The sequence below is a fragment of the Monodon monoceros genome, unplaced genomic scaffold (genome assembly GCF_005190385.1).
Source record: "Monodon monoceros isolate NGI ecotype Baffin Bay Population unplaced genomic scaffold, NGI_Narwhal_1 Super_Scaffold_8, whole genome shotgun sequence".
In the NCBI taxonomy this organism is placed as follows: Eukaryota; Metazoa; Chordata; class Mammalia; order Artiodactyla; family Monodontidae; genus Monodon; species Monodon monoceros.
Window position 1 is genome coordinate 68,662,738 of NW_021703785.1, and position 12,492 is coordinate 68,675,229.

The window sequence follows — 12,492 nt, forward strand, 5'->3', positions numbered from 1 at the left end:
TACTCTGCTTTAGACAAACACTTTCAAATGACTGGATCTTTCTTCTCACTGATAACCAAGGAACAAGTCAACACTAGCTCCTAAATCAGGAAGAGACTGAAGCTAGAGGTCATAGATAAGAAGGAATTTCAGAAGAGCTGAAGTAAACTAAACTTGGGTTCTTAGAATACTGGATTTTCTTCATAGCCAGACAGGGTAGATAAGTAAGAGTATGGAAAGCGTTTTTAAATACCTGTGTGGTGGTGATGTTGTACTAAGTGTAAAGATGCCTTTTGTGACTTTTGTGGGGTGGAGGTTGAAGATAGGCTTTTGACATCTGTGGGCGTGTTGTAGAAAAGGGCACTACAACCCCGGCTGCAAGGGTTACGCCATAACTTGAGGTAAAGGAGATAGTTTCACCTTCGTGATTGTTTGACTTAGACATTAAAAGTAGTTTCAGTTCCTTAAAGTATCCTGATTAATGGTAAACAAAGGTGAGATTCAAGTGCAGGTCTGTAACATAGTTTCCCAAACCATCTACCAGTGTTGGAAATTGTATCAATTCTACGTTACTTATTTTCATAGAAAAGGTTTTTGAACCCAATCTTTTCCTCAGTTTGCCAGTTCTACTCAGCAGTTTTAGACACTGCAGGGAATAAAAATAAATAATTTTTATTTTATATAAAACATTAAAAAATCTAGGTCTGCTTTGTATCACATAATGCACTAAAGGTCAGCAAATGTAAATATTTATTGATGCTAATAATAAAAGTAGTGAGTATTAAATTAGTAGAATGAAATACGTTGTACAATATATTTTTGGAAGGAGTGGGTTTCCTTTGGTATATTCTTGTGCAGCTTAGTGGAATATTGTTAATAGATGGAATAGTCAGGCACATAGTGTTATTGGGTCAGAGTTCCAAAAAATAACCCACTAAATATATGTTGCTAGTAGCTGAAATTCCTCCTGTAAGCATTATTCTTCTACAGGTCTCTTTAAATTTCAGATCCTCTGAGAAGGAAAGGAAGATAGCGTGTTAAACCACAGAAGCACATGAGAATCATGACACTCTGTGTAGGATAAAGAAATATGTGGCGTCAAGTTTCTGCATCTCAAAAAAATACTTTAAACATTTTTAGAATTTTTTTTCCGTGTAAATTAGACAATTACTGTCATTTGTCTTTATATCTTGACCAGAAATATTCATATATCTGATAAGGGTCTAATATCTAAAGTATACAAGGAACTCATACAACTCAACAGCAAAAAAACAAACAATCCAGTTTTAAAATGGGTAGGAGATCTGAACAGACATTTTTCCAAAGAAGACACACAGATGGGCAACAGGCACAAGAAAAGATGCTCAACATCATTAATCATCCGGGAAATGCAAATCAAAACCATAACAACATGTTACCTCATGCCTGTTAGAATGACTGTTATCAAAAAGACAAGGAATAACAAGTGTTGGTGACGATGTGGAGAAAAGGAGGCCAATTGACACTCCCAGCCACAGTGGTGGGAATGTAAATTGGTGCGGCCACTTTGGAAAACAGTATGGCGATTCCTCAAAAAATGAAAAATAGAACTACTATATGGTCTAGCAATTCTGCTTCTGGGTATTTATCTGAAGAAAATGAAAACACTTAATTTGAAATGATATATATGCATCCTTATGCCCATTGCAGCTTTATTTACAATAGCCAATATATGGAAACAACCTGAGTTTCCATCAGTGGATGAATGTATAGTGAAATTGTGAGAGACACACACATACTCAATGGAATATTACTCAGCCATTAAAAAAAGAGTGAAATCTTGCCATTTGCAACAACATGGATGGACCTAGAGGGCAATTATGCAAAGTGAGATAAGTCAGAGAGAGAAAGGTGAATACCGGATGATATCTCTTATATGTAGAATCTTAAAAAAAAAAAAAAAAAAGCCGCCAAGCTCATAGATAACAGAGAGCAGATTGGTGGTTGCACAAGGTGTGGGGAGGGGAGAGATGGGTAAACGTTTTTTTTTAGTTCGAATAAATTGAATGAAAATTATTTTAAAAAGAAAAATTATAGGAGAATATTTTAACCCTGGCATTTTGACATTGAGGACATTTAACACAAAATACAATTTGACCCATGTAAAATTAGATTAGGTAGAAATTATCGTGACAGAATAAAATGAACAACGCTAAAGGAAAGGAAAAAGAAATATTCTATTAAACAATAATTTTGGGTGTGATGAATTCAAAGTAATCCATACGAAAGTGTTAACAACTGACAACTTATTCTTTCTTCTGGAGAAGAGGGACCTGGGAGCCCTGGAGTCAGAAGGCAACAGAGACACCCCAGGGGGAGGGACGAGACGGGGGCCTGGGGGAGAATGAATGAGTTTCACTTCTCCTTACCCATTCCTGTTGTGCTGAGTCACTGACAGGCACTGGTTTTATCAAATTCATATTCATCATTTTGAACACTCAAAAAAAGGCAAGAAGAAAAGTGCTCTACTTACCTCCTTTCTCTTCTGTCCCTTGCTCTTCAGGCTACTTTAAACTAGTTTGTGTGTTGACAGTTATCATCTCCTGAAAACAGGAGCTTCTATAGGAAACAAACACATGATACTAGAATTCTTGAGGAAGATGATGACGAAATTCTCAAACCTTTCAAAATCAGAGCTTCAAATTCTGTATCTACAAGCTAGTGAAAATTACTAACCCCATACCTTGTCACGATACTACTGTTCTCAAACCATTATTTTAACAGAATCATATTCCATATTTTACTGTAATGTAAGTTATACACTAAAATGAAATATTCTGTTATTCATTCTACCTACCAGTTTCTCTTTTGATTTTCTTTGTACATTATCCTAGCTTTCATACTTATATAGCACCTTCTAATATGTTATTTTTCAAGTTTATGCTGAGAATTTTGGGTAAAGTGAACTAAAGTTGTGTCTTTAATGTTTATCAATTGGCTTCAAAAAAAGATAAAGTTATCAACATTACCCAAAAGTAAACACCTAATTTTTTTGTTGTTCTGTTTTTTTAAATGTTTGTTTTCCAGTTATTGAGGTATAATTTTTTGTTATGCTCTATATCAATATATTAATTCTTTTAAAAATCTTTGTTAAACCTATTGTTTCCAGCCTCAAATGTATATTTTAAAAGGTACAAATATTGGTAATATTATAATATTTTCGGTTAATTACTGGTTATTAACATTTTCAGCTGACATTTTTTAAACTAGGATTCGATTTTCCCCAACTCATTTGTTTCCATTTTTAAACTTCAGGACCGTATTTTGGCACAGTTTAGTGTTCTTTAAGAAGCAAAAACTAGCCTTAAGCAGCTCTTGCTATTTAACGAGAACAGCAAGAACAGTGATTAAGTGGGCAGTGACTGCTCCAATTATAAGGAAGCGCCAGGCGTCTTCTCTGATGTATTCTATCTGATTTGGAGCCGAATTTTAGAACAATGCACTAATACCTTAATTTTATGTTGAAATGCACCTAACAATTCCCTGGTTCTTTTCAGACTGGGAAGAAGAGCAGGTCAGCAGTCCAAACATTCTACGCCTTATTTATCAAGGACGATTTCTACATGGAAATGTCACATTAGGAGGTAATAGTTACCTTTGTAATGGGATTTAATGCCTGTCTCATGGCAGCATTATTCATTTGTTTGTTTAAATGCTAATGTCTGATTTTACTAAAAATATATAATTTCAAACTGTGAATTCTGCCTAATTTTTGATATGTCTACTTCTTTACATTTTTCATTCCGTTTAATTTTAGCACTACGATTAAGTGTTTACTGCCTTGTAGAATAAACTATAAGCCATTACAGATGGGAGTCCATACCTATATTTTATAAATGTAATTTAAGTGTACTTCTGGATAATATAATTTAGATGTAATATTTTTAAGTTAAAGCGAGACACACAAACTAGGAAAGGTTTATGGTAATGGATTTTCAAATAGAATACTGAAGGTATGTTTTCAGTTTGACTCTAACTGATGTAATTGCTAATCATGCAGGAATAAAGGTAAGTGAGTAACATTAGAGAAACTGTAGTGTAGTGACTGAAAGAGCAGATTTTAGAGCCAGATTGTCTGAGTTGTATCTTAGCTCCACCACTTACTGGCTCTGTAACCGTGAGCAAGTTACTTCACTGCTTTCTGTCCTAGTTTCCTCATCAGTGAATTAGGATAACCATAGTGCCTACCTCATAGGTTGGGAGGGTTGAATTAGTTTATAAATTCAAAGCACATAGAACAGTGCTTGGCACATAGTAAACACTTTAATTGTTGGCTATTACTGCTCTTTATATGTGAATGGGGAAATGTAGCTCAATAGTGCCCCCTTCTGGGTGGAACATTGTCTACCATCAGCAGGATTTGTTTTTATTTAAGTACAAGTATTTCAAATATATTATGAGAACTAGAAATATGTAGGCGAAGGAAGTGATCTACTGTAATATATCTTTGTTTACATATAGTCATGACTTTTTTTCCTCTAAACCTAATAATCGAAATGTTTAATCTGTTCTTCCTTAAAGGTAGAATATTTTCGTTCATTCATTCATTTATTCAGCATGTATTTCTTACGTGCCAACACTGCTAAACAATTAAAGATACAGGGTTGAAAAAGAATCTCTTCCTTCAAGGTGCTCTGGTACTACATAGTAGAAACACATAAAATTCACTGTTAAAATACTATGTGACTTGGAGTAGATGAATGCAAATGATTTTTATGACAATATCAAGTCGATGGAGTGTTTCAGTATGTAATTTTACACACAGCCAAGTTTTGGAGGCATTGATAACACTGGTCTAAAAAGTGCTGCTATCTATCTACTGAGAGGTATCTGACGTTTAAAATATAGCTTTTTTTGGTTTGTAGTTATTGTTATTATTACTTCTTTATAGCTCTTTGTGTAGTTACATGGACCAATTCTTAATGTGTTGTCTATGGCTATATTTTACATTCATTAAGGATGGGACCATATTTTAGTCTTTTTTTGATTGTCTGTGCCTCACATAAGCTCTTGTAGTGTTGATGGGTCAATGTTGATTGAATTAATCTATTGACTCCACGAATGACTCTTGAGACTCCATTTCCCTTTGAGTATTGATCTACAGGAGCAATTTCTTATCAACTTAATTCTTTAATTACCTCTCTGTTGTGGCCCCAAAGTTCCAACTTCATATTAAACATAATAGAATTTGTGTTAAAATCAAACTATTGACTTTTTTTGGAATTTGTTTTTGACCGATTAACAGATTGACTTAACGTTATTACTCTCATTCTATGTTGCTGTCAATCTTTTCAAGAACAAACCATCTCTGGTCTTAGTGATTTAGACAAAGAGCATAGGAATATAACCTAGACCTTTTAAGTTGATCAGTAAATCTGGGTAATAACATTGAACTATTTGTGACTTTTTGGTCGCTGTTTTTCTTTGTCTCCCTGTTTTTTGAGGTACGCAGGCCTCTCACTGCTGTGGCCTCTCCCGTTGCGGAGCACAGGCTCCAGACGCGCAGGCTCAGCGGCCATGGCTCACGGGCCCAGCCGCTCCGCGGCATGTGGGACCTTCCCGGGCCGGGGCACGAACCCGTGTCCCCTGCATTGGCAGGCGGACTCTCAACCATTGCGCCACCAGGGAAGGCCCTGTCTCCCTGTGTTGTTGAATGTGGATAAGGAGGAGACGGCACACAGGGTCATACAGTTGAATGGCTAGTGTGGAGAAGGCCTAGGCTTGCTTTGCACGGCTTGAGACATGCTCCGTATGTATAACCCTGTGGGCATCGGATACTTATTTTTAAATGCAGATTTCTGCATGCCCACTCTCCCCCGCCCTGTCTCCCAATCTACTACCGATTTGCCGTCCTGGTCATTTTTCTGTAAAGGGTGAGAACCTTTCTTCTGGGTACTGTGCAGTGTCCCAGTAGAAAGCAGAAGCACCACAGTGAAGGAGAGAAAGCATCTTGGATCTGGTATCCCTCTTCCTTTACCTTCTCTTAGTATCAATGTCTACAATTTCTAGTTAAAATTCAGATGGAGAAGAAAACTAAGTCCCCGTCAATCAAATGTGTGGCTTCAAACAGTAAGCCCCTCAGCAGCTTTCTGGGCCTGTGCAGCATCTCTGCACATTCACATCTCAGCTCACTCACCTGTTCTCTGAGGTCTGTTTTCCTGGCTGCCCAGAAACATGATGATCATGGTAATATCTATGGAGTGCTTTTTTGTGCCAAGCCCCGAGGCAAGCACTTTCCTTGGATTGTTTCTTTTAATCAATACAGTGGTAGGGGGCAGGTGATAGAATTACTATCTCCAACTTAGGTGGAGGAAGCTGAGGCGTAGGGAGGGGTCAACAGAGCTCTCAGAACTCATCTTAGAGTCAGTAAGTAGCAGGGTGCAATTGTAACCCAGGTCTGGCTTACTGGAGTCAAGAAGGTGGTGTGAGAGTGGAACACAGCTTGGTATGTGGACATTTTAAATTCAGTCAGGCTTTCCCAATACATTTAGTGAAATGTTTCATAATGTAAAGTCCTGTTTGCATTTCAGTGTTAAGTCAGGCCTAGGAGATTATCCAATAAAGGCCCTCCTTTTTTTTCAGCCTAGTGTGTATTTTGGGGCCACGATGCTTCATTTTAACTTCAGAAATTAAGAGAACAGACCAAGTAGTGGCTGGCTAGCTTTAAGTAAGATGGAAACTCACCTTGATTACATGAAATATTAGGAATGTTGAAGATAATCAGGGCTCTTTTTAACCATCACCCTGTAGAGCGGGTTGAAAGAGCAAGTGGCGGGAGGGCGGTGCTCGCTGAGTAATGATCTAAGCCTGCCTTAGGTTTGCAGTGAAGAGACTAGTTCGAAATGTCAGAACTAAAACATCACAGCTACGGAAACAACTCCAGATGTTAGATCTACCGGCTGCTTCTAATTTTATACACAGAATGCCAAAGGGATTTGCCATGAAACTTTTGCGTAAGTGGTTCATGGGTGCGTTATATTAGTCTGTGTCTGAAATATTTCATAATAAAAATTATTACTTATAAATGAGAAAAACCTTTTAAAGACTTGATTAGAAAACAGTGATTACTAATAATGCCAAGACAGTGATTCTTTTAAAGTAACCTTTTTAAGAAAAGTATTTTCTAATTGAAGCATATAAGGTTAAAAATTATTATATCATTATTATGTTTAAAATTATGTTTGTCATTTCTTCTGTTTCTACATTATAGTGGCCTGTCTGGTGCAGGAATTTTATTATGTGACTAAACATAATTAGGTTTAGAAACAAATGTCTCTTAATCTAAACTTCCCCCTAATTTAGAAAAAGTATTCTTTAAAACCTTGTTGAAATTCCTTCTCTCCTTTAAAGATTATCCAGTATTAACCAGTTATGCATTTTCTCTTGTCCCCTTCCTTAAACAATGTATACATATGTGTCAAGCTGATAGCCATAGCTAAATAATTTCTGAATTATAAAAATTGTTTCTGATAATATGAACCTAATTTCATTTTGTAAGAGATGCTCTCTCTGGTAAGAAATGCCATCTGTTGAGGAAGTCATACAAAAAGCAATCAATTTTTAAAATGGTTTCAATTTTGGTTAGTGATTTCAACAGGTTGGTGTATATGTAACAAGTTGTCTTCTGCTTTTCACATAGCATTAAAACTTCCTTTTGGCAAAACAACAGTGATGCACTTGGTGGCCAGAGAGACACTGCCAGAGCCCAACTCTCAAGGTGAGCCGTGCGCTCGAGAAGGTTCTCACTCGAGCCACAGACAGCCATTCAAAAGTGGCTCAGCGTTTCTTGGAAATTCTGAGGGGAAGAAGTTTTCATAGTTTATGGTGACTGGTCCTTAGCAGTCAAACCAAATCAGCGTGTCCCTTGATTCTCCTCTGTGTTTATGTGTGTATCTTGGTTTGGGGGAGAGGAGAGGGAGGGGCAGGACTGTGGAATCTCTAGGGTGTCTGGGTAGGTAAGTGGGCCCTTATGTTAAAAACCTCTGCGGGCCTCTGTTTTGGGGGTGAAGACAGGTATCACCGCCCCGCTCCCCGCCCAGCCATCTGCTTGCCTTGTGGAAGCCTTCTGCTTCCGGGAAGGCTCTTGGAGGATAGTGCAGGGTGAGGTGCTACCATCCATCCTGGAGCTGCGTCTCAGTGGAGAGGGAAGGTGACTTTGTGGATGACTGCTAAGACCTAACGAGTCACCAGAAACTCTATTCATAGTTTATGGATGGAACTTGTTAGTAAGCAAATAACCAGACATTTTGGAAACAGGTTAAAATTAAAAGGGTATTTACTATAGCTTTCTAATTTAAAATAATGCAAACATTAAACAGAAAAATCCTGTTTCTTACTATGCTTGCTGTTTCTTATTATGCCCCTTTCCCCATGCTTTTTTTTTTTTTTGCGGTACGCGGGCCTCTCACTGCTGCGGCCTCTCCCGTTGTGGAGCACAGGCTCCGGACGCGCAGGCTCAGCGGCCATGGCTCACGGGCCCAGCCGCTCCGCGGCATGTGGGATCTTCCCGGACCGGGGTACGAACCCGTGTCCCCTGCATTGGCAGGCGGACTCTCAACCACTGCACCACCAGGAAAGCCCCCCCGGGGAGCCCCCCCATGCATTTTTATAAACAAGGCTTCTCTTCACCTTCCCTAGGTCAGAGGAATCGCGAAAAGACTGGAGAGAGTAATTGCTGTGTGATCCTGTAAACACTGTCTGCCAAGTGTGGTGTGATGCAGTCTTCGTCTTTCATGCTGCTGGGCCAGAGGAGACCCAACGTCGCTTCAGAACCTTTAGGAAGAGTCTGCCTATAAATACGTGGACCTGAACTATCACATGAACACTGTCATCTTTTCTCATGAAAGTAAAAAGAACCAAGGACATTTTTCACTATGATTTTTTATTTCCAGTATTTTTGTTTATGTTGAGCAGTTTTAAAATGTATTGATTTTTGAATGCAAGTCAATCTCCAGGGGAAAACTTAACAAGTTACCTTTCATAGCAGAAACGATTTTGCTGCCACAAAAATTTTCATTACCAGAACTAACAAAATCAAGTGTTCCAAATACAGTGTGCGCTGAAAAAGATGGACAGTTATTTTCTTCATCAGCAGAATTTGTAACATGGTTTATGGTACCTAGAAATATACTCACATATACAGTCCACACTGGAAGACACAGCAATTAATGAAGTTAATTACTGGGCTAACATGAGAGTAAAAAGTGGACAAGAAACTGAAACGTTGGGTGAATGCTACCAAAGTCAGCCGTGGCGGCTGCACTGGCACAGAATCCTACACTGAGCGCGACTGCTCTCACTGCAACAAGTGAAGAGACAAAACGTGCCTCTTGTTGAAATTACTCAGCAGAGGGGCTGATGCGATTAGCTGCTTTTTTCCTTTAACATGTGCGCTCCAGTCAGACAGCGACGGAGGGCTGGCTCACATAGCACAGGATGGGTGAGAGCTCGCGTCCTAGCCTTAACGCAGGGGTAAATTCCAGCCACTCGTAGACCTCCGTGATTGCGCAGAAATATTAGAAAACCTCATTTATTCATCACTTTTGTGTATTCGAATATCAGCAAATTGAATTTTTCCATAATTATTGCTCATCTCTGTGTCCAGTGTCACAGTTACTCATTAGAGACCTCAGATGAATTCTTAAAATTAAAAAATTCTCCATAGGACTAATTTTGTTTCTTTATGTAGTTTGCATTGGGTATTAGTGCTTGCAATTGTATTAAAGTCAAAAGCTGATTTTCAAGGCACACTTGATTAGGGATGCCATTGTTTTGTTTTGTACCAATAATTTAAAAATTGATATGCTAAAAACAATTTGCACAGCACTAAAGCATGAGCTAGTTTCATCTAAACCTGTAAAAAATATAAAAGATTTTATATTTTTTCACTGGGAAGAAATTCTTCCTGGATGAAATTACAAATACGTGTAGAATATATTTAATAAAAAACTTATAAAATACCTAACTATAGAACTTAAATATAGATTGGCGTGTAGTATATAGAACAATGTTCCATATAAATAACTTTAGCCTTTATAAAAATGAAGTTGCAGGCTGACGTTATGTTCTGTACTGAAATGAGTGTCCATGGCCCTTACAAATAGTAAGTGTAAATCGTTTCAAACGGTCAGCTTTGTTTAAAGGTAATCAGGTTATTTTATTCATTGTTAATGCTTTGACGAAAAGGCTTTATATGCAGTAGATCTACGAAAATATTGTTCATACTGATCAGAATTAAATTTGTATAGAGCAGAGTTTTAAAATGAATGTAAATAGCACTGAACATTTTCCTTCTGCAACCTGGACTTATAGATCCTTTCTGTAAACTAAATAAAAAAAATATTGTAGTGCATTTTGGTGGTAATTTTAAAGGTCTTGATTAGGTTGATAATTGTTTAAGCACTGTCTCATCCATGTTAAAATTGTTCAGTTTTTATTTCTGAATCTTTAAAAAATTTGTTTAATGTTCTACTGTTAGGTTTGGGACGAATCCCAGTGTATCTCTGGTATTTAACCTGGTTAATTTGTGCACAGTCACGACAATGGGTAGAATTATGTAGTCCCTGTTATCACTAAGATGTTCTATTCAAGAGATGTCGAACATTTATGTGCTTTGTTGACTAACTCACATGTGAATTCTGTTAGTGTGGACTAAAGAAGAATCTGGTAGTTACTTAATTGGGCAATTAAGCCATTTATGGCTGTATTCTTTCCTAATACAAACTACTGGTAATTATTTTTAATACCTATTTTAATTCTAATTGTTCTTCTGTTTCTCCAAAGTTAAAGACTACATTTAATTGTGATTGAAATTTTATGGTTAACCATATTCTCTATTGGTTTTCAATATATTTTTCTGTGTGTTCCCACATTATAAATTTCCCTTCACAAGACCTCAATTTAGAGTTTGCAAAATGGATGAACTGGTTCATCAGTAGAGAATTATGTCTCTCAATACCTGATATCATTGTTGTGCAAAATGAAAAGAAGAATTTGAAAATTGCAGTAAAATTATATACAGGAAACACCAAAAATTTAGATGACTTAATAGTGTATACATGAAAATACTCAACCATCCCTTTGAAAATAGTTCCTTGGACTGCCTGCCGGTTAAAATCGATCGATCATATCCCATTGAAGGTCCCTCTGCCACAAACAGCTTGCTTGCTGAAAGGCGAGAGCCGCAGAGGTCCAGTCCTGTAAATAAAACCTGAGCTACGGGCCTGTGACCCTGCCCAGCACTTGGTATTTAACTCATGTCTTTTACCTAAATTGTCCTAGACTTGAAGTATTCTGGAAAAGGCAAAGCTTTTCTTCTTTATTAAAACCTCAGCATGTCTCCTTGATCTGACTTATTTGGTTCCTCTTCAAGATAAGTTGTATCTTATCATGAAAAATGTAGTATTTAACATCATCATGCACATTACATGAGGTTTTCTCATGACAAACATCTATCCTTTGTTTTATGTCATCTTGACCAATGTTACAATAATTTCTGTTAGCTGACTGTGGTGAACAATGTTTAATGTGAAAAGAAATTAAAACTTTCTTCATCTGTTGTAGAATATTTCCCTTCTTTTAAGTGACTTCATAATTTTGGTGTAGAAATATTCTTTGTCTCTACTATTTTTCTCTTTTTTCCTTCCATTTATTTTATTACATTCCTCAGTAAAATCAGCATTATGTCAGCCTTTTTTTCTTCTCTGTTACCGAAACCAAAGAGAAGTGATCAACCAAAATTTTGTGTACCTTCACACCATCCTTACTGGTAACTGTTGCAGGCATCTCTTTAATTTTTTTCCCATTATTATTTTGCAATATAGCCACTGGTTAGCCAAACAGAGTGACTAGGGGTGGGAGGAGGGCTTGAAGAAGGGGGTGTAACCTATACTTGTGGTTGAAACAAAACTGCAGGCTGCTGGCTGTCTCCTAGGCACGGTTTCCCTGACCTAGCAGAGTGGGCTTCTCGGACGTGGGCAGCGGGTGGTTGGCTGCGGCTCCCCTGTGCGGCTCCGAGCGCTTGGTGCGCTTTCTTCGGAAGAATACAGCGTGTGTGAAGCCCTTTCACAGACCGGGGCATGGGGTGGGGACTGGCTTCCGAAAGAGTTCGTGGACAAAAGTAAATAAACGTCCAAGTCTCGGTAAAGTTTAAGCCAGTACTAGAATATGAAAACATATTTATTAAGTTATTTTGTGGCTCTTGACAATGACATCAAATGTCCTTCAATATTTTTTTATTCTGCCTCTTTTTCAAAACGCCAACTTTCAAGAAGTATACAGTAGGCATGGTAAATCAATACTTGGGGAAAGGGGATGTCAATCTCTCCTTTGATTCAACCAATAAAAAAACGAACTGGGGGACTTCCCTGGTGATCCAGTGGTTAAGACTGCACTTCCGCTGCATGCCGCGTGGCGCGGGGGGGGGAAAAAAAAGAAAAGGAATTGGGTAAACAAACATATATTTTCTTAACGTGG

At 37.8% G+C, this 12,492-nt stretch overlaps 1 protein-coding gene across 1 annotated transcript in view; it reads left to right on the top strand.

The window, feature by feature from the left end:
- UBL3 (ubiquitin like 3) overlaps positions 1-11,588 on the top strand; it is a 70,541-nt gene extending 58,953 nt beyond the window's left edge. The window contains exons 3-5 of the mRNA XM_029209797.1: positions 3,516-3,602; positions 7,658-7,735; positions 8,656-11,588. Coding sequence (XP_029065630.1) covers positions 3,516-3,602; positions 7,658-7,735; positions 8,656-8,708 — 218 coding nt within the window. The 3' untranslated portion in view covers positions 8,709-11,588. The remainder of the gene's footprint in view (positions 1-3,515; positions 3,603-7,657; positions 7,736-8,655) is intronic.
- The last annotated feature ends 904 nt before the right edge of the window (positions 11,589-12,492 follow it).